General features: G+C 35.3%; 1 protein-coding gene across 3 annotated transcripts in view; it reads right to left on the reverse strand.

The window, feature by feature from the left end:
- SPATA17 (spermatogenesis associated 17) overlaps positions 1-23,065 on the reverse strand; it is a 205,130-nt gene extending 182,065 nt beyond the window's left edge. For all 3 annotated transcript variants that reach the window (XM_077886679.1, XM_077886678.1, XM_077886680.1), the window contains exons 1-3: positions 22,908-23,065; positions 9,660-9,749; positions 8,450-8,531 (exon numbers count right to left, since the gene is read on the reverse strand). In XM_077886679.1, coding sequence (XP_077742805.1) covers positions 8,450-8,531; positions 9,660-9,749; positions 22,908-22,975 — 240 coding nt within the window. In that variant the 5' untranslated portion in view covers positions 22,976-23,065. The remainder of the gene's footprint in view (positions 1-8,449; positions 8,532-9,659; positions 9,750-22,907) is intronic.
- Between the last annotated feature and the right edge of the window lie 44 nt (positions 23,066-23,109).

Here is a 23,109-nt window from a genome sequence, read left to right on the forward strand (position 1 = left end):
TCATTATCAACAGCTGATTTTTAAAAGACCCTTTTTTTCCCCACACACACAAAATTAAAAGCCAATTTTATTATTTCTTACAGTTATTAATAATGTAATCTTTAAAAGCAAGAGAATCAAATCTAAATTCATTTCATATGTATTATGAACATATATTAATAATTTTAAATTAATACTAGCATGTCAGAATCTTTAGTATCTAGCCTTTAGTATTTAACTAAACTGTAAGACTCTAAAGGGAAAAAATACATTTCAATTTTCTGCTCTGATGCTAAAGGGTGATAAATGTTGCCTTATTAACTTATAACTGATTTAGAAGTCCTGTAAAGAAATGTATAAGAAGACTTGGGCATTTTCTCAACTACCGAAGAGATAATTTTATTTACCTAATTTAGAGTAATAAAAATGTCTATAGAAGTAACCATATCAATCTTATTGGTTTTAAAGTTAGTAACCAATATTTTATATATTTTTACTGTACGTTAAAAAAACCTGCTGGTATTTATCATAACAAGATATAAAGAAATTTTATAGATGGCATCCTTTGTTCCACTTAAAGTGAATAAAATTTCTTTCCATTGTTACTCTTTCAAATATTAATCTAATACAAAAACTTAAGAAGTAATAAAATGATAAGCATTATATAAATATTGTGAGCTTTGATTTTCAGCAATATAGACTATTCAGAATCTGAAGAATAATTTTTTTTTTAAATAAGTGTCTTAGTAAATGAAATATTTCTACCATAGACTATTCAAAAAGCTTTAATTAAATTCTGTTAATGTGGTTGCCATACAAATGTTATTCACTGAATGATCTCCATTTGAAAACAAGACATTGAGCTGTTTGGGAGTATAATTATATAATTATATGTATATACACATATATGTTTTAATAATAATACATATAGAATGAATCATGTATATTAGGGTAGTGTTTATACTTTACTGCTCTCAGAGTCTTGTGATTAAAAAAGCAGTGTATTTGATATTAAACAGAAAGTAAATTACATAATGATAAAATATAAGAAAAGAAAAGGAAATTTAAAAGGATAACAAGATGCATGCAGCTATCCTGTTATAGATTATAGTGATGAATTCACTTAGATAACAAAATGCTAGTGCTCAAAATGACATGAGTAAAAAAATATTTCAGTATTTTTCAGGTACTGTCACCTAAGAATGACTATTTTCACCTTACCATTTATAAAATAAAGCAGAGAGCAGTATGGACAAGCCACATAAAACACAATACAGTTGAAAAGAAAAAGGTCCAGGGGTGTCTGGGTGGCGTAGTTGGTTGAGTGTCTGGCTCTTGGTTTTGCCTTTTTTTTTTTTTTTTTTTTTTGACTCTTGGTTTTGGCTCAGGTTGTTAACTCAGGGTCCTGGAATCGAATCGAGCCCCACTTTGGGCTCCACACTGAGTGTGGAATCTGCTGAAATTTGTCTCTCCCTCAACCTTCTGCCCCTCCCCACTTCTCACTCTCCTCTCCCAGCCCCCTGCCTCTCTAAAATAAATGAATAAATCTTAAAACAACAACAAGAAATCTCCCAAAACAGTAGGCCCATTTGAGTATCCAGTAGGAAGAGCAAGTTGTGGTAAAGTTAGAGCAAAGAGCTTGGCAGGTATGAAACACATGTGCACTGAGCACACATAGCAGATAACCAACAATTTTCAGTAACAGGAAAAGAATTTCAAGGTTGTGAATCAACAACTCTAAATCAATCATTAATTAATTAATTATTTAATTATTCATAAGATGGACAAATTTGGGTTATGTTGCCAGATACAGCAGCCTAGAAGTCAGCAGAAAGGCCATAAATGGAGGTTGAGAATAAAAAGAAGCAAAAACAATAGTCATCAAGGAAGCAAGAGTCAATTCACAAAAGAAAACTGGAAATGATTGATTATTGTGAGTTAATGAAGGCACTGTAGTGGAGAACCCATGATCCTTTAGGACTGGATAAGCCAGCTAGTGTCACTATTAAAATATTTAAAACCTGGATAGAAATAATTTAGTTAATAGAATTTTGTGAGGCTATCTAAAACTACTGAACCTATCTAAGGAGATCCTAGGATCTGTCTTTTCACAGTTCACTTTCTGTGTGACCTTTGCCACATCTGAGACTGTTGAAGATGCCAAATTTGGTAGCAGTTCTTTCCTCTAGTTACTGTGATATTGTATATCTGCTTTTCTAGCTATCATCTGTCTAAAATTCCCTTTCCTCTGCCTAAATCCTACCTATTGTGTTCTACAAGCTTCAATTCTTGGACCTCTGCTCTACTCTTGAGATATATATATATATATATATTTTCTTTTTCATCAGGTAGGAAATCCTGTCATCTTGCAATGATGTTTCTAAAATCTTTGTCTCCAGCTGATTCTCAAACTAAACTTCCATTCAATAGTTCACTTTCATCTTTTCATAACATAAGAGTGTTAATTATTATATGCCAGCCACTCTGAAGAGACTCTGCAAAATCGCCTTACAAGATACCACCACATGGAGGTGTCCTAACATCATCACAAACTCAAAAAGCTCAAAACATCTTTTTTTTTTGTAAGCTTCACTGAATGCCCCATTCGGAACATTTCTCATAAACATGCATGCTTTTGTTATCATTATAACCATTAATCAGGTTTGCTGAGCTAAAAATGCAGTTATCTTAGTAGCTTACAAAATAAAAAGTTTCTCACTCACATGTGTAAGCTAGGGTTCCCTGTAGCTATCTATGCTCTCCATCTCTTCATCTTAACCCCAAGGATGAAGGAACAACAGCCCAAGACTAAGGTGTGCCATTCTTATGCCAGGAGGAAAGAGAAACTTCTAAACCTTCATCTTGAGTGTCACATATGTCCCATCTGTTCACAACACATGGCTTATCCCAAATCAATAAGATGAGAAAAAATCATTTTTTTATGAAGAAGGGCATAGTGAATATTTTTGGCACATATTGATACAATCACCAGTTATGTTGACCATAGCAAAAGTCTTCCAACATATATCCCTGTGAATCATGTAATTTATTAGCAAAAATTTCTGCAGGCTTTCTATGTGACATTTAATATGATATATTTGAGATATAGTAAATTGAACAGTCACTGCCATTCAGGAGCTCCCAGTCAAATAAGAAATGTAGATAAACAAATGTATCACAGTGGTACAAAGGCCTACATGAACAAAGCTAGTGAAGCATACCTGACATCTGCAGTCTCCCCCCATTCTACACTCAGCTTCAGATCAGGTAAGGTCAATGTTTAAGTCTGGGATATCAAGTAGGATTTGGACCAATGGGAGTCAGGTCACAGTGAAGGAGGAAGGGCATTCCAGGTAAGGTAAAGTGCATTTGCAAAAATCCTGTAGGACACTGCATATTTTGGCAATGGCAAATGATTTCACGTGTCCAAAGTATATTTTATACAGGTGTAGCAAGAAGTCAGGTTAGATAAGAAGCAATCAAGAGACTATGAAAAACCCTGACATGTCATGTAAAAGTGTATACTTTATATTGCACGCTATGGCAAGTACCATAGGCATAGGAGTAAAATGATGATGTTTAGACTGAAGTCAAGAGACTTTCATGAGGGGAAATGGAAAGTGTTTGATGGCTGATAGCAGATAAAGGGTAGGGAGAAGGAGATAGTAGAGAGTCTAGGATGACTGGATTCCTGGTTAAATGGTTGTACCATGTATATGAATAAAGGAATATATAAGAAGGAACAGGTTTGGGGTACCTAAAAGACACGCAGAGAAGATTTTTAATAAATAGTTAGCATGTTGCTCTATATGGATTAGGAGCTAAGAACTTAAGGCAAATCACTGAATCTTCCTGAGACCTCATTTCTCTCTCTACAAAATTAAAATAATATGTACACTTTCTACTTGACAGATTATTGCTAGAAAATATGAAATAATAGATATAAAAAGTTTTTAAACAAGAAATTCCTTTTAAAATGTAGGAAACTATAAAGATCACATTCAACTCCTGACCAACCATCTGCTACTCCTCAAACTCTCTGTGCCAGTCAGATCAACATTTGTCCTGTCTCCCATCACACTATGCTCATTCCCAATTTCAAAACCTCATTCATGCTGTTCCTAATTGTAATGTCCTTCCCTCTCCCCAGTCTTTCACCTACTGATCCTCTGAGTGTCAGTTCTTCTCTCTCTCTCTTTTTTTTTTTTTTTTTTTTTGATCTTTGGAGATAACATTAACTCCCCATCTAAGCACTTATTATCTGTCCATGTGTTTGGTGGGAGAGTCCCTTCTAATTTGACTTTACTTTTTTAATTAATTTATTTAACAGATAATACATTCATACTGTTTAAAATTCAAAAGCTATAAAAGAGTTTATAATTAAAAAGTCTATTTTTATTTTTTAATTTTTTTAAAGATTTTATTTATTCATGAGAGAGAGAGAGACAGAGAGGTAAAGACAGAAGCAGGTTCTCTGAGGGGAGCCTGATGCGGGACTGGATCCCCACGACCCCGGGATCATGACCTGAGCCAAAGACAGATGCTCAACCACTGAGCCATCCAGGTGACCCAAAAAAGTCTCTTTTTTAAAAAAGATTTTACTTATTTATTTGAGAGGAGTGCCTAATGGGGGGTGGAGGGGTGCAGACGGAAAAGGAGAAACAGACTTTGCTGCGCAGGGAGCCTGATGTGGAGTTCCATCCAGGACCCTGAGATCATGACTTGAGCTGAAGGCAGACACCCAACTGACTGAGCCACCAAGGAACTAAAAAGTCTCTTATGCTTATTCCTCAAGTACCTAGTTTTCTTCTCCCATAGGCAATTAATATCATCAGTTTCTGTGATCCTTTCCCAGATGAGCAAATTAAATCACTGGCTTTCAAATTATGCTGTGGCAGCTCAAGTGACAATAGAGGCCGCAGAGAAAGTCCAAGTAGTTGAGTTTCTTCAACTTACAAAACAGCTGCAATGCTTACACCTGTTTCATATATAGGGCTAAAAACTTTGCTAAAATTTTAGTGAAGGAAGAGTTCTGCTACTGAACTTTTAAAATCGCTAACTTATATCACTCATTTTATAACTTAATCATGTACTATATGGCATTATTATTATTCTACAGAACTGTCAGGCCAAAAAATTATGCAGAATAAATTTGGGAAATGATGATTTAAACATAGTTACTACAGACTATGTGTGCGACAGTGTGTACTACTGTGTGTGACAGGATAATTAATGTAGACTTAAAAATATCTTTAACTCATGTCCCACCCTTCAATCCAAGAAAGTAGTAGGTCCTTTCATGTGTTCTTGCTTCAAATGGCTTACATGTGACTGTTCACCCCTACTAGGCTTTGTTTTTCTAAAACCTGAGCTTGAAGAAATTATCTTAAAATGGAAAAAGGAAAGTTAAGAGGGGAGCTGTGGGCAAAGAAAGAGAAATAAAGTAGCAAAGATTCCACATGTTTGGGGAAGAGCTGGGCATTAGCATTTTAAAATAAGGAAATACCACATTTGGCATTCCTATTGCTTCTAAGAGGTGGCTAAACTCTAGGAATAAACTTGGTGGCAGCTGTGGAGGAAACAGGGTAGCATTAGGGATATCGGGATATTGACTCTAACAAAAATTCCCTTTACGTGGCCCACTAGCCACAGAGTTCTCAAAGGATGGACCTTGAGAGATCAAATACATGGGCTAGGACAGTGGACCTTCTCTGAATGAAGGCTCCACAAAGATGGGGATCTCTGCTATGTCAGCACTACTTAAGCTGAATTCATAGACCTCTGTATAACCCAAAGGAGGGAAATCTTCTGAACTGAACTTCAACTGCCTACCAGCTCAGGAAATAAGGGTTTTGGAACCATATCAAACTGAGTTTGAACTTTTCTTCACATATCACTAACAGTATATCCTTGGGGAAGTAACCACAGCTGACACTAAAATTCTTCATCTATAAAATGATGAAAATATTCAAGGACTGGTTTGAGACTTCAGTTGGTATATACATTAAATATGTAAAATGTTGGGACGACTGGTGGCTCAGTGGTTGAGCCTTTGACTAAGGGCATGATCCTGGGTCCTGGGATTGAGCCTCCCATCAGGCTCCCCGCAGGTAGCCTGCTTCTCCCTCTGCCTATGTCTCTGTCTCTCTCTTTCTGTGTCTCTCATGAATAAATAAAACCTTTCAAAAAATATGTAAAATGTTTACTACAATATTTTAATCATAATAGTCAATCAGTAACAGCTATTTTAATTTCATTCAATAATTACTTATTAAGGTCCAATTATGTTATTTGAGATCCTTATGTGAGATCCTGTGTACATAATAGCAAAAACTTAAAAACTGTCAAGCACCTATCTAAATAAGAAAAATCTCCATCTTTTTTCCCCCATGATTCCAAAAATAATCAGACCCAAAATTGGAGAATAACTTAGTGATTATGATGAGTGATATTCTTTTTGATCAAATTTAGTTAGAACACGAAAGTAACAAATTTCCTAGAATGGATCATTATATAAATTTTTAAGAACATTTTTTCCAGTAATTTCAGCATCATTAGAGTAAATATAGATTCCCAACTTGAATACTTTGACAATAATCACTGAAATGTTTATACTCTCTCATATTTGATCAAAAAGAAGTCTCAATCATTCATAACCTTTGACTAGTGGCTTGTGAGTAGAAATTACAGCAATGGAGGTTAAGTCAGTAATACTCATGAAATGTCACATGCATACACACACTTTATTGTCTTGTCTATACAGTGATATAGATCCCCAACCACGAATGGATAATGGGGCCAAAGATAACTCGGTACTCCATAAAACAAAACAAAACAAAACAAAAAAACTTAATTTTTTGATCATTCCATTTAAGTAATTTGATTCTATTGAAAGTTGGTTTGAAGGAGCTTCTGCTGGCCAAATTAATTTGAACACCAAACCAATTAGTGATACTAGTTTATTATTGAATAAAACAGGAATCCATGAGTTCATACTGATGTAAATGATGTTTAAAAATAGGACAAAAAAAGCTTTTTATTATACTGATATGCTAACAAGTAAATGTAGAAGAAATGACAGAGTTAGAAAATTGCTATTTGACAAATACAATAGATTCTGGCTAAAGCCATCATTGAATGCTAAACCTACTATAACAAAACTTGATGAGAAAGATTTATCTTCTTGTATATACATATATATACATATATTCATATATACATACATATATACAGTTTTGAAATAATCCCCTCATGGGGTACCTGAAGGTTCTGTTGGCTAGGCATCTGACTCTTGGTTTTGGCTCAGGTCATGATCTCAGGGTCATGAAACTGAGCCCCGTGTCAGGCTTCGGGCTCAATGCAGAGTCTATTAGAGATTCTCTCCCTCTTCTTCCCTCCACTCATGTTCTCTCTCTCTAATGAGTAAATAAATAAAATCTTGAAAAAAAGTATCCCCTCATAAAATAAAATAAATCTGCAGTGTGAGTGACACCATTTTAAATTATCCAAGTTAACACCCGCTGTCATGGGACAAACTGACATCATGTTCCTAAATGATGTATCAAGATGTATTTCTGAAAAAAATGCATAACCTCAATCTAACAATAAAGAAACATAATTAAACCAAAATTAAGAAATAATTCAAAAAATAGTTTACACTGTTCAAAAATATCAAGGTCATAAAAAGTAAACACAGACTAAACATATTTAAGGTGACTAAAGAAACATAACAATTAAGTACAATGTAAAATCGGGGTGTGTACCTTGGAAAAGATGTTTTTATAATAAGTGACAGTATTGGGACAATGTGAATAGAAATGTGAATAGAGTCTACAGATTATAGTATTAAACAGAAACTATTTAACTGATACTGATCATTTTAATATGGTTATGGTAGAAACCACCCACTGAAAACTTAGAGGTAAAGAGCATCACTTCTGCAACCTTATCTTAAATGATTGTAAATAACAATATATGAGGAAGAACAAAAACAAAATATACCAAGAAAGAAAGAGAGAAAATGATAAAGCAAATTTCTTCACTCAAGTGAAAAATATATGAGAATTCTTTATACAATATTTTGCCACTTTTCTGTGCATCTGAAATTATTTCAAAATTTAAATATTACTTTTTAAGTAGCCTGAAATGTCAATGATATAAGAGATTAGTGTTCTAGACAGGAAATCCATGCTAACAACTAATGAGATTAATGAGAAGCACTTTAAAGTTATTGCAGACATGACAGTGGGCTTACTTAGCTACTTGAATTAAAAGAATAAACTTGCCTTTTGGTGGATTTTAAAAACATATATGTCAAGTGACATATATTAATTAGGAACATATAGTATTAGTATAAGAAAGTATATGAACTTGAGAGAATCATGTTATGCAGAGACATGTAAATACAACTTTAGGAAGTTATAGCATATTGTATAATTCAAATGCTAGCATACATAAGTTTTATATTTACCTTCACAACTACTTGATACTGTTGTCTCCCTAAGTAACTTCTCCACCATTTTTGAATAGTAGTTGCTACTCTGTGTAAATGCCTGGGTGAAAAAAAATTTTTTATTAGTATGCTTTCTTTGAATCAGATTATTGCTTAAGTTTCTTCTTAGACTGTATCTTTCTACAATACAAAAACTCAAAATCAAATCCAAATTTTTGTATACTTTTAAAGGGCAGAGCTATCATTCTACAATAGAATTAATCATTTCTAGAAGCAGCAAAAGGGGCAGAGATACTCAGTGTTCATTCAGGGCTTATGACTAAACATCTTTACATTTCAAATACTCTTCAATACTAATTCTTGGAAATAGCTCTGAATGTTAAGATTATAAAACAAGTCAAAGGAACACACTGAGAAATAAGCCAGGCACTAGTGATGTGAGTCACTGTAAGTACTTAGAAATACTTCCTGAGGTCAAGAAACACCGCCTTTTCCACTTATATTTCCCAGTCTATCCAAGCTAATGACATGTTGCCACCATGTTCCTCATTTGTATAGGGGCCAACAGAGAAACCGCATCTTCGCACTTGAATCTGGAAGTCCTACGACCTAACAGAAGGAACTATAGAGTATAATCCCCAGTTCACCATCTGAATGATTATGTACTAGGCATTTTCTTCCTCTACCTTATCCAGCACAATGCTCAGAATTGTGAGAGACTGAAGGAAAATTTAAGCACTGAAGAAAAAGCAAGAACAATTAAGATAAAGAGATCAGTTTTAGTCCCTTGATAACCAAGATGGCAGCATCCTGGTATCATCTGCTCTATCAACATGTTGTAGAAGATTGCAATAACTTCCTTTTTGTTTTGTTTTGTTTTTTCCTTTCTTATCAGTCAGTGAATTCACCACTAAACAAAGTCACCACTAAACAAAGTCTAGTCATTTGTCACAACCTACGGAATTTGAAAAAAAGAATCTCATCAAGTGTATTTATGATATTGAGTATTTTTTTAAACTTGGAGATATGGTTGATATAATTTAGTTTTTTGATATGTAAGAAAAGACCAGAAGAGTTATTTCTTTAAAAAGAACATCATATAATTTATTAACTTCATTATAAGTAAAATAAAAGATTATTTGCAATGAGCACCTACATAAATAAATTACATTTTCTAAGGAGTATATTTTTATGATATATCTGACGTTTCCATGACAAAATCATATACCTGATATATGCCCGAACTTGACATCCTCGAAACCAGCTCTGGATCTTAACTGCTGCATCATACTCCTTTTTCCTAAATAAATCTACAACACTAAAAAGAAATTTTTTAAAGCATTTCATTAGTTGACTAATGTAATTCTAAAGCAAATCAACCTGTTAAACTTAACCTTTAATTTCTTCCAAAATGATAATATATTTCAAATGTCATTTTAAATAAAATTAAAATAGTAAATAAAGCATTTCAGAAATCATAAGGTATATTCTTAAAATTAACCTTTCTCTGAGAGGTCATGTGCTTTCAACAGCTTATTTTTTTTTATTTTTTTACTTTTTTTAAAGATTTTATTTATTTATTCATGATAGTCACACAGAGAGAGACAGAGAGGCAGAGACACAGGTAGAGGGAGAAGCAGGCTCCATGCAGGGAGCGCGACTGGGATTCGATCCCGGGACTCCAGGATCGCGCCGCGGGCCAAAGGCAGGCGCCAAACCGCTGCGCCACCCAGGGATCCCATTTTTTTTAATTTTTATAATCACCTATTTTGAAACTAATTAATTTACCAGTGATTTTTGTAAGAAAATAATGTGTATTTTTTCATTACTTTAAAAATGTGATTACTTGAATTTCCTATTTGAATGACACTACACATATCATGCAAGATTAAAATGCTTGCATATTTCCCTCAATGCATCAGTTAAATGAACTGCCTCTAAGTAAAATGAATCCATCACAGAATGCCTATTCTAGATAGAATTCTCAGAATTTAAGTTAATTCTCAGAATTTAAGTTAAAGCAGGGGCAGGGCCAAAGGGCTTATAAAAAAGACAAGAAGTTCAGTTGTTAGATTTTACTGACAGCAAAAAAAAAACAAACAAACAAACAAAAAAAAGGTTTAGTCAAGACAGATCTCTATCTTAATTTTACCAGTCATTACAACTCTCCCTCTCCATCCCTAGTAGAAACAGTGATACTGTTTAAGGCATACTGTGCACCACAAAGTAATTTCTTTCCTAGAATGCTGGTTGGCACCTAATTAGCATTTTATGGTTGCTGAATGAATAAAGAGTGGCTAGTCATTTATTTCTTCATTTTTTTTTTAATTCCTCAAAATAGTGTTTCCTTGAACAGGTTATTTTTTCATTGTCATATGCTAGATTAAACATATAGATTTCATTACACTTATATTTAGAACAAAAACAGAAGGGGGAAAAAAACCTTCCAACAATAAAATTCTTAGACAATACTATGGAGTTGGCTAAGAGAAAGAAAATAAGATGAGCAGTTAAGCTGTTGATGGCAAATAGCCGAGAAACAAGTGGATGGTTTATAGTTCTAAATAAGCAAGAAAGAAAGTTACCTAGAAAGCCTGACTCTAAAGGACTTGCAAAAGCAAAAAGAAAAACAAAAATCATGCATCAGTCAGTGACCCAGATGTGAAAAAGAATAGTGGAGAGAATTCACACAAATCAGTAAGGTTAAGAGGACAACTCAAGACAATCAGGAATAAAAGCAAGTTCGATTATTATTGTATATTTGTACTACATGTACAGAATTATAGCAGAGACATATATAAATTGTATTCTCAGTTCCAATGATTGTGCTCCACATGGTAGAAAGAACGGCTTGAAGTCTTTCACCCTGAGCCTCCCCTGACGCCCCAGACCACTTTAGGCCTTTCCATTGTAAACCTCATAGCTCTTCACAATATTTAACAAAGTCCTGCAAAATGATTGTTTGATGACGTCTTTCTTTCTTTCTTTTTTTAAGATTTTATTTATTTGAGACACACAGAAAGAGAGAGACAGAGACAGATACACAGGCAGAAGGAGAAGCAGGCTCCACACAGTAAGTCTGACGCGGGACTCGATCCCAGGTCTCCAGGATCAGGCCCTGGGCTGAAGGTGGCACTAAACCGCTGAGCCACCTGGGCTGCCCTGATGACGTCTTTCTACTAAACTTTAAAATCCGCAAATCAGTAATATTATCCATTCTGTCCCACATGCATTCCCAGGGGCTCCAGAAGTAACCCTTTTTTTTCTTTTTTAACCATTAACAAAAACTGTTTTTCCTAACAGTTTTTGTCTTACCAAAGCTGCTTTCTCTTGGGGAATGGCATGCATATTACAGACATGTAATCCCTATGAAAACTGCCACTCGCAAGCTTCCCTCACTACACCTACTCACAACGTTAAAATCTTATCCCCATTTGACAGAGGAATATACTAAGGGAGACAGAGGTGTAGGGATATGTCCAAGGTCACATCTTAACAAATGTCACAGCTGAAATTTGATTCTAGATAGTCTGGCTCCGAAAGTTGGATTTTTACCCATCACTGCACCTAAAGGAGAAGACTAGAAAGATTAAAAAGAGGAGATGAAAGGGAAGTAAAAGGAGGAGGAGGAGAAAGAAAGGGGAAAAGGGTAAAAAGAAGAGTGCATGTAAGCCATTTTCAAATATAATATTAAAATCTTGTGGCACAAAAGAGCACTCATCTCCTTAAATAAGAAAATCTCCTAAATAAGAAAAGCTGAGACTACGATGTGAAAATATATCAAAATCAAAAGATAGCAAAAACAAAAAAAAATTTCGGATATACCAGGTATTGGTGAGAATGTAGTGCAATAGAAACTCATAATATTGCTGGTAGGAGATAATTCAGCCTTTAAATACATACAGAAAATTTTCATTGATATAAATGAAAAAAGTAACAAGATTTTAGGATTTAAATAAGGAAAGAAAAAAGAAGGCCCAATTATAAAAGATAGTATTTTGCAGTGTGATAGAAGTTAATGGTAAGGTACCAGGAAGAATGGAGTAGTTCCAAATGGTGTAAAGAAGTTATGAAGACAAGGTCAATGTTTCCAGGAGTTGCAGGGTTAGAGGGACTCTTTCATTTTTCTTTTAAAATCTTATCCTAGCCAATAAGAAGATATGATGGTGCAAGATATAAAATGTCATTATGGCAAAAATAGAAAAGATACAGTAACAAAATGTCCAGTAGAGCAGGCAATTCACAGATGATAGTGCTTGAAGAAGGAATGAATAATTTTATTTAATAAGGCTGATATGAAGTGAAATCCATAATAATGAGATAAAACAGTTTCTTGTGGGTATTTAACCCTTTTTTTTACCATGAACATATGATCATATATGTTTTCCTTCGTTTTAATATAATCTATTTAAATTACTGAAAACGCTGGTCTTTCCTACCCCATCAACAATCAAGTGACTACCTTTCAAAACAGGGAGAAGGGCACCTGGGTGGATCAATTGGTTAAGCATCTGCCTTGGGCTCAGGTCATGATCCCAGGGACCTGGGATTGAGCCCTGCATTAGGCTCACTGCTCAGTGGGGAGTCTGCTTCTCCCTCTACCCCTCCCCCTGCTCATACCCTCTTTCTCTCTCTTTCTCTCTCTCTCTAATAAATAAAGTCTCAGAAAAAAGGGAGAAAAAAATATTTGAATAAGATATGCATATACACCTAATACTTTTAAACTAATGTATAGCTTGAACCTACATGTCACTTATTATTGTCATTAGAAATGCAGAATAAGCAATCAAATTATCTGTTTTGACTTTGTTTTCTCATCTCTCCTGATAATAACACTAACATGTAATACAGTCAAAAAGAAGATTAAATGATCTTTTATTGGAGTTAAGAACACCAATGTATATAAATATAAACACAGATACATCATACTAATAAGAACTACACATCTTAATTAAAGGGAAATATTTTTGGAATAACTAGTAGTTAACTTACTTCTAAGTTTTAATTTATATGCTGTAATTCCACTTCCATACACATTTCTCTGTTGCCCTTTTTTTAACTGCTGAAAAATGAAATTTACAGAGACTTGGGTTACCACTGGGATGCTGAATACTCATACAATATGTCATGAACTGCTAGACTTTTTATGTTTAAAATGAAAAATGTGGGTAACACTTTATTTTAATGGTATATTAATTAGTTCCAAATTACAATGAAATCCTATAGCAGTGAATAAAATATGACATCTACATGAATTTGAAATAAATTTATTATGATCAGTATTATCACAATGAATACTAAATGAATTAATAATGATGAAAGACCAAAAGTATTACCAGGAATGTAATAAAACACTCAAAAAAGCTGGAAGTTTCCAGTCACTTCATCATCAACTAGAAATAAGTACTATAACCCTAGATAACACTATACTCATGTGTATCATTAGTGGCTGGAAATTAATTGTCAATAAATAGAAAATGAAAAAACTGTGTAGTTAAATATCTTTCCACTAATGTGCAAAAAATACATTTTACACATCAACATACTGTGTTTAGTCTGACCTATGTGTGTACTAGCTATTGAATAAAAAGTAGATCAAAAACCCAGTCATCTCTTTCTCATTATCATATAACTTTTAACTATTGTAGATACTAGGAATAAAATTACAATATTAGCTGCCCTGTATTACAAAATATATCAATGTATAAAATAATTTTTGCATATCACTTCACTATTAGGTCTTAAGGATGTCATGCTTCTTAAAGGCAGAAACTATTTAATCTATACTTTGTGTTTTAATTATCACTCATGTGCCTAATAAGAGGTCAATAACGACTTGTTGAAAAATAGAACTACATTTTCAAATCTAGAAGCCACGTTTTGCTTTCATTAATAGTCCTCATTATTATTATTATTTCACAGCTCAATGAATAATGAGTTATAAATACATATGTATTAGGTCACAAAGTAGGACTTAACATGCAGATTTACAATGTATTTACAAAATGTTTTATAATTTATTTTTCTGCATCTTCCTTCTACCTTCTCTTCCTTTCCTGAACAATTAAGTCCTAAAGAAATTGGCAGTGGGCAAGGAAACCAGGATCCTGTACTGGAGGGGATGGGGATGTTGGGGGATGGGCAGCCACAGTGGCTCAGTGAGGCCTGTGTAGGCCAAGATGGGATCACACATAGGGGCGCTCTGGGGTAGGTTGTCACAATCTAAGGACAGTGTTCCCATGAAGAGAAGGCCTAACTCTGCGTGTCAAGGAAAGGTGAGGAAAGGTTCCACAAGGACGGGCAGCAAAACAGGGAATAAGAACCCACAAATGATGGAAAGAGTATCCAAGTTGGTGAACAGGTGATAATTTGGCATGGAGAGGTAGGGCCCACACTGCATGAAAAGGATAACCATAAAAAAGAGGGCAGAAATGGTGACAGAGTCTGGTTACATGCAGAAGGAGACATCAATAAGTGAGTATATTAAGGATAATGAGAGCCAGGTTTCTCAGTGTTAGCAAAGAAAGGGAGATAAAGTAGAGTGAATTCTGTGTTGCTGGATTTGAAATAGAATTGCCAATCTAAACTCACAGATTTCAATATATACATGGGTGGGTGGATGGATAAAGTACAGATGTAAACCGCATGCAAATGCATACATACATATATTTTCTAGCTCTGTCCACTTGAGAGAGCCTCAGAGTAACAACACTCAATGGAATAGGCATCCATCCACTAAAAGCAGCACGGACTCCCTGAAGAGGGCAGCGCGGGTGGCTCAGCGGTTTAGCGCCACTTTCAGCCCAGGGCATGATCCTGGAGACCCGGATCGAGTCCCACATTGGGCTCCTTGCATGGGGCCTGTTTCTCCCTCTGCCTGTGTCTCTGCCTCTCTGTGTCTCTCATGAATAAATAAATAAAATCTTAAAAAAAAAAAAGGGGGGGGGGGGACTCCCTGAAGAAATGGATGACTTCAGAATTGGGCCGAGAAAAGAAAAGAGATGAGCCTGGAACATTTTGTGTGGGTGTCAGAAAGCAAGAAAATATTACAATGATCAGGACACAAAGAAAAGCTTCTAGTGGCTTCTATTGGACAAATCTAGAACAATGCTAGCATGAACATAAGTAAAAGAAGTAATGCTAACCCACTGAATAGGAACCTATGAGTCCATAATAGTATGCATAAATTCAAAGTTTTACGAGGAACAGAATACATACACAGTTTCAAATCACTTGCTTTTTAGCAATATATACTAATTACAAAGGGGGAAAAAAGAGAACATTACAGTAGAGAAACCCAGCAGAAATGATCTTAGTCACTGATCTAAATGAATACCATCGGTAATGGGACAAATCAAAAGTATACATTATCTGGTAGGATGCAATAAAAAAATTAGAGGATCACTTCTGTGATACTGCTGCAAAGATACATAACCTGAATTTAATCAAGAAGAAAAAAAATCAAACCCAAATCAAGTGAAATCTTACAAAATAACTGATTTGTGATCTTCAAAAGTAACAAGGTTATGAAAATCAAAGAAAGACTGAGAAAATGTTCCATATTAAAGATAACTAGAGAGATAAGATACATAGGATAAAGAACATTAATGAAGCAACTGGCAAAGCTTGAATGGAGTCTGAAGATTAGATGGTAAAAATGTATCAATGTTAATTTCTTGATTTTGATGGTGGAATTATGGTTATACAATGTCCTTAAGTGAAAATAGTTTGGGAGGGCAATAGTCCAACAGGTTGAAACTTATCCTCATATGATTTGTAGGGGGGAAAAACCCTCTGTACTGTATTGCAGCGTTAGTAAGTTTCAGATTATTTCGGCATTTTAATTTTTAAGATTTTATTTATTTATTCATGAGAGAGAGAGAGAGAGAGAGGCAGAGACATAGGCAGAGGGAGAAGCAGGCTCCCCATAAGGAGCCCAATGCGGAACTCAATTCCGGATCCTGGAATCAGGACCTGAGCCAAAGGCAGACGCTCAACTGCCGAGCCATCCAGGCATCCTTATTTCAGTATTTTTAAATATATACGTGTATATATATATAAGTGTATGCAGTATATGCACACAAAAGAATGGCATCCCAAAACTATTTTATTCAAATACTTTTAAGAGTTTAAAATAATTTTGATATTTAAAGTAGACTTAAGATAGGAAAATTAACATCCATAAGGACATTTTTAATGATAAAGAAATTGATTTATTAAGAAAATATAATAATCCTAAATGCGTATGCACTTAATAATAGTGCTTCAAAATATGTAAAGCAAAACCTGACAAAACTAAAAGAAGAACAAATTCATAACAGTTGGATATTTCAACATGCCTCTCTGAATAATTGATAGGACAACTAACTGTACAAGAAATCAATAATAATATAGAAAACCTGAACAACACTTATCAATTTGATCTAATTAACTTCTATAGATCACTACCCAACAATATGTATTTGGAAGGTCTTCAAGTTCACTGATGTTTTATTTGCAGGATTTTAATCTGATATTAAGTCCATCTGATTGTTTTGTTTGTTTGTTTCAGACCATCTGTTATTTTTATCTCTAAAAGTTTCATCTGCTTCTTTTTATTTCCATTTAACTCCGCATTATGCTTATATTTTCCTTTAAGTCCTTAAACATGTTTTGAAAGCTATTTAAAACTCCTTATAGGCTAATTCTATAACTTTTGTATTAATTGATTTTTTTCCTCCAGGTTATAGGTCACAGTTTACTACATTTTTCTCTTACTACTAATTTAGGAATAGATGCTGAACAATATGAATGCTATGCTATTGAGTTTGAATTTTGTTCAGAAATTACTGCCAGTCATAAAGCTGGAGTAATTGTCTAGATAATCTCACTTGTCTTCTTTCTCTAAGAGATCATAATCCTACATTGTCTGTTGTGAGAATGATTTTCCACACATTCTCTGTTCAGTTTTCTAATTTCTCATGGAGGCAAGCCAAGTTTCGTACCAGTTACATCTTCATGGCCACTTATTTTATCTTTAATTTTATGTTTCCAAAATAAAATTTTTGTCCTAGAACATTTTGTCCTATTTATTCACTATTTTATAAACAATAAATGAATAATGCTTAACATATAATTTTAAGCCATACAGAAAATTCTAGAGAAAAAAATTAAGATACTATTTCAACCTTCTTTATCCTCCAATTCTCAAAATCTAATCTCTGTTAACAGTTTGTTATATATGATTTCAGATACTGTCTTTCTCTGAATGTATACATAAAAATTTCATACTTCATGTATTATATATTTTCCTTGACCTTTTTTATAACCTTAATTTGTCTCAGGGATTTTTTACATCATTATGTATAAAATTTTTCATTTTTAAATTGCTACTTAATATTCCATTATGCACATATGCCTTAATTTATTAAGTATAGATTAGTTACAAATATATACAAGTTACTTTCGGGGTTTTTTTTCCTATTAGAAATAATGTTTGAATGAATGCCTTTATACATAATCCTGTACGTAAAATACTTTTGTGCACCAATTGTGTATACAAAATATTCTACAAGATATCTACAAGGTCAAAAGATAAAGTGACATGCATTTGATGCTATTATAAACTGAAATGTTTTTGTAGTTTTAAATTACAATTGCTCATTGCTATTACATAAAAAGACAATTGATTTTTGTGTATTGGGTATTGTGTCCTATAGCTTTGCTAAATTCACTTATTTCTAGATCTTTTTGGTAAGTAGCTTAGTTTTCTATATACACAATCATATTGTTGGTGAATAAAGCCAATTTTACTTCTTTTTACAACTTAAACTTTAACAATATTTAAAGCCAGTAAAGAACGTGTGGAATGTTCAATTAAGGGTTTGAGACAATGTCTACACTGAGGGGTAAGCCTTTCTCTCATACGATATATGCACAGAAACACAATTCAAGAGTGAAGAAAAATGTAATAAAACTTTTAAAATAGGGCAGCCTGGGTGGCTCAGCAGCTTAGCACCGCCTTCAGCCCAGGTTGTGATCCTGGAGACCTGGGATGGAGTCCCAGGTCGGGCTCCCTGCAGGAAGCCTGCTTCTCCCTCTGCCCCTGTGTCTCTGTCTCTGTCTCTGTCTCTGTCTCTGTCTCTGTCTCTCTCTCTCTCTCTCTCTGTGTGTGTGTGTGTCTCTCATGAATAAATAAATAAAATCTTAAAAAAAAAGAGGCCTCATCACTTAAAAAAAAAAGACTTATAACCATGGGTTGAGGAAGATCATTCTGCGAGAGGTAAAATTCTCAAAGCCAAAAAATAGACAACTTTGGCTACATAAAACTTTAAAAATTGAAAGTTACTATGGCAAGCAGTACTATAAACTTTAAATATATGGCATTGTCTTTGGGACTGGGTGATAGAGGAGAGACTGTGGGGAATTCTAAGGTCACTAAAGACACTGGCCTCTAGAGTATTATCACATTGGCTGGAAGAGTGGGGAGGGAAGTGATATTACACGTTGGATAAAGAATGAGCTGCCTTATATATTAGTGAGACAATTAGCAAGACTGTTGCCTATAACCATTTGGGAGGTGGAAAATGTACTAATGAATTTTTGAACTTGTACAAGGAGATGTCTCAGAAGTAAACTGCAAGTGCCTATTAGATTCTTTTAATTGCATAGAATTAGGGTATCTCATAAATTTCAGTAACAGCGTGCATCTAGATTTAACTATAAATACTACAAGCATAATTGTTCATTATTGTTTCTATTATTTCTTTTGCTCCTCTTCCCCTATCTTGAGATTTTCATTCCAAATTAATTCTCACCTGATTTCAGAGAGTGCCTCCTTGAGTACATTTCCTCAATAGAGTATATGATGACATAACTCTGAGTCTTTATACAACTGAAATGTCATTCTTTCATCAAAAAAAAAAATGAGTAAGAACTTCGCTCAGTCTAAGTTTTCAGATATTGCCTTGAATAACCAGTAATTATTGTCCTTTTATCTTCTAGGTCCCTTGTGTTGCATATGAGTCATTCAATGCTTCTCTCTACCTTGGCAAATAACTTTTTTTCTTTTCTGTCTTAGATTAAGAGCTTGGAAAAATTTTTCTGTATCCTCGAAATTTTGCCAGAAAATATATAAGTAGGGCTTAAAATAACATCTTGTCTGGTACTCAGAGTCCTTTCCATTCAAAGCCATATTCTTTCTTCAGTTTAGGAATGTTTTCTTCAGTTATTTCTTTATTATTTATTTTCTCAATCCCATTCCCAAATTCTTCAATGACTATCGTTCACATATTAAATCCCCTGGATATGTCCTCTATGTTGCTTCCCTAAAACATTTACATTTAGTAGTGACTATTCTATTTTTAAATTCATTTATTATATTTTTTAACTGAAAATATTTATTTTTCAAAAATTGGTTACAGGGCATTTAGGTGGGTCAGTGGTTGAGCATCTGCCTTTGGATCAGGTCGTGGTCCCGGGGTCCTGGGATCAAGTCCCACATCAGGCTCCTCACAAGGAGCCTGCTTCTCTCTCTGCCTGTGTCTCTGCCTCTCTCCATGTATCTCTCATGAAAAAATAAATAAAATATATTTTTTTAAAAATTGGTTACAGTAACTCTTTTCCCTCGTATTTCTGTAAAACTTCTCACTACATTTTTATTAAAGTTTGCACGTGTGTAAACCATTAATTCTAACTTGACAGTAGCCACCTGTTCTGGTTTCTTGGCTTAATCTCCTTCCATAAAACTAACATTACTTTGAATGGCTTGTAAATTTTCTCTACAGGAATCTCATTTTCCTTCCCAAAGAGGGAATAAATATATATAATTTTTAAGGATGTTTGAGAGTTAAATGATAGACCCATACATAGTTCCTTTTCTACAGTCTCCCATTTTTTCCTGCAAAATGGGCCTTCACGGGAACTCTTATGAGAAATACAGATTCTCTTGCCATAACTGAGACCCACTGAAACAGAATCTGTATTTATAACAACATCTTGAAGTGATTCTAATGTACATTATAGTTTACAAAGAGCTGATCCAGACAATAACACATAGGAAATGACAATGATTTCATAAAGAAACTGTTGACTTGTTTCATATTAATATTTTGTATGATTTTTGTCCCCAAAGATCAATACGTTTTTGTTATTATTGTTTTAACTAGGCAAACTTTGTAATTTTGACTCTTTCATGATCTTTAGAGACTTCCTTTTATATTGAAAATATTAATACTAATAGTAAAAGAAATGGAAGGAATGCCAGCCTATTCTCATCATGGTCTTTTCATAGGTCTAGTCTTCGCTCCAAGTAACCTCCAATTTTGGGGAAATGTACCCATTGTCAAAAGCCAGGAGATGGGAACAAAATTTGATACCGTAATCTGTAGGAAAAAAAAAATTACGTCTATTTGCATTTCTATGGCAGTTCACCAGCCTTTTCTAGAACAGTGTTCTTGAGCTCTAAAAAATAGAGATTAAAACATTAACTTGTAACATTGTGAAAACCAAATGGGGTATTTATGTTCCTAATACAAATCCTAGCATATAATCACTGCTTAAGAAATGTTATTTGTTTCACTTCCTGTTCATCCTTATTCTATTGTAATTACTTTTTAAATGCCTGTATTCCATATTAGGCCGTGAACATAAGGAGGGATGCAGCTTACTTCTTTATATAGGTATGTCTTGAACATAGGACGTGCTCTTCCAATAAATGCTCGATAAATGGGTAATGTATTTATCTGTAATTATAGTCATACATACACGGATAATAATTTCTATATCTAGCAATTTTAATTTTAGTACATTTACTTAAACCAGGGCTAATGATTGATTCAAAGACTCATTCATGGAGCTACCAGACAAAAAATTATTATGCATCTATCATGTATGAGGAACTATGATAGATGCTAGAGACCTAAATGACAAGCAAAAAAAAAAAAAAACAGATTCTCCCCACTTCTAGTTTAAGAGGCACCATCGATATCTCCAAGCAGAATGTAAAACTGAATTGTGGTAAGTACTGTAAGAGGCACGCATGCTAGAAGAATGTAGTAGGGAAGATGAATGTTAGACTAAGAACAGCTCAGCACAATCCTGTCTTATTTCTTCCCTTGGCCGGCCATCTCACCATAGTCCACCGTTGTCTAATTCACTCATTTGCAGGTTCTCTTCTGTTGGAAAATCCCCCCAGGCCTTGCTTCCAGAAAGCCATGGTCAAAATAAAACTCTTCCAGAGGGAGAAGTTTGGGTGTAGTGGGGTGGATAAGGCGACTAGAGTCTGTGTTACTCCTCTTCTAGGGGTTAACATGTGGATGCTGATTATCTTGCCCGAACAGTTGAAGATTCTGTCACTTTGTCAGACGAATGAGTCATAGAACAGTTGAGTTCAATGGTATTGGTGAAACAATGGGGGCTCAAGTCCCCTGGGAGGTGGGAGACACACACACACACACACACACACACACACACACACACACTAAGCTCGTCCACCTAGAGAGCCCGGGGGTGAACCCCAGTCAGGCTATTAAAACTTCCAACAGGGGAGACATTGGTTTCCTCAAACTGGAGTGATGATGTCAAAGAAAATGTACGATTTTATCTAGAGGGGGGCTGTTTCTTAAATCATCTCCACCGATAACTATGTCTCCCCCTCACCCTACACTCTCATCTATGACTCCTCCACACCCACCTAGGGTAACCCTACTTTTTAAAAATATTTTATTTATTTATTCATGAGAGACACAAAGAGAGAGTCAGAGACACAGGCAGAGGGAGGGAGAAGCAGGCTCCTCGATCCCGGGACACTGGGGTCAGGCCCTGAGCCAAAGGCAGGGGCTCAACCGCTGAGCCACCCCCAGGGATCCCTACTTATTTATCTACTTGTTTGCTTATACTTTACACAACCTCTTTTTGTTATACTAAACTTTTTTTTTTTTTTTTTTTTTTAAGATTATTCCTGAGAGACACGGCAGAGGCCGAGGGAGATGCAGGCTCCACGCAGGGAGCCAGATGCGGGACTCGATCCCAGGACACCAGGGTCACGCCCCGGGGCCCAAGGCAGGTGCCCAATCGCTGAGCCACCCCCAGGGATCCCTACTTATTTCTCTAGCCTTGTTTGTTTATACTTTACACAACCTCTTTTTGTTATACTAAACTTTTTTTTTTTTTTTTTTAAGATTTTATTTATTTATTCATGAGAGACACAGGCAGAGGCAGAGGCAGAGGCAGATGCAGGCTTCAAGCAGGCAGCCCGGTGCGGGACTCGATCCCAGGTCTCCAGGATCACACCCCGGGGCCAAAGGCAGGTGCTCAAGCGCTGAGCCACCCGGGGATCCCTGTAACCCTACTTTTAAACTTGCAATTATGTTGGAGTCCCACAAGCGCAGGGGAGAAGCGGGGGGTGTTTCCTGATTCCGGAACTTTGTTCTCCCGCTGAGGAACCCCTGGCTGGGGCGCAGACAGCCCTCCACGCTGTACCCCGCGGACGCCTTACCTGCTCCTGAAGTAGTACTGATGCGCCAAGAACGTCGCCCGAGCTTGCAGCCGAGCCAGCGTGGCCATGGCCGCGGGCGCGCGCGGCGGGGCCGGCTGTTACTCTCCGTCTCCACGGCAACCGGACTGAACCACAAACCTCGTCCCGGGGGGGGGTGGCGTTCCACTTCTCGCTTTCGCCACTTTTATTCCCCACCCCGTTT

Source organism: Canis aureus, chromosome 38 (genome assembly GCF_053574225.1).
Source record: "Canis aureus isolate CA01 chromosome 38, VMU_Caureus_v.1.0, whole genome shotgun sequence".
Taxonomy (NCBI): Eukaryota; Metazoa; Chordata; class Mammalia; order Carnivora; family Canidae; genus Canis; species Canis aureus.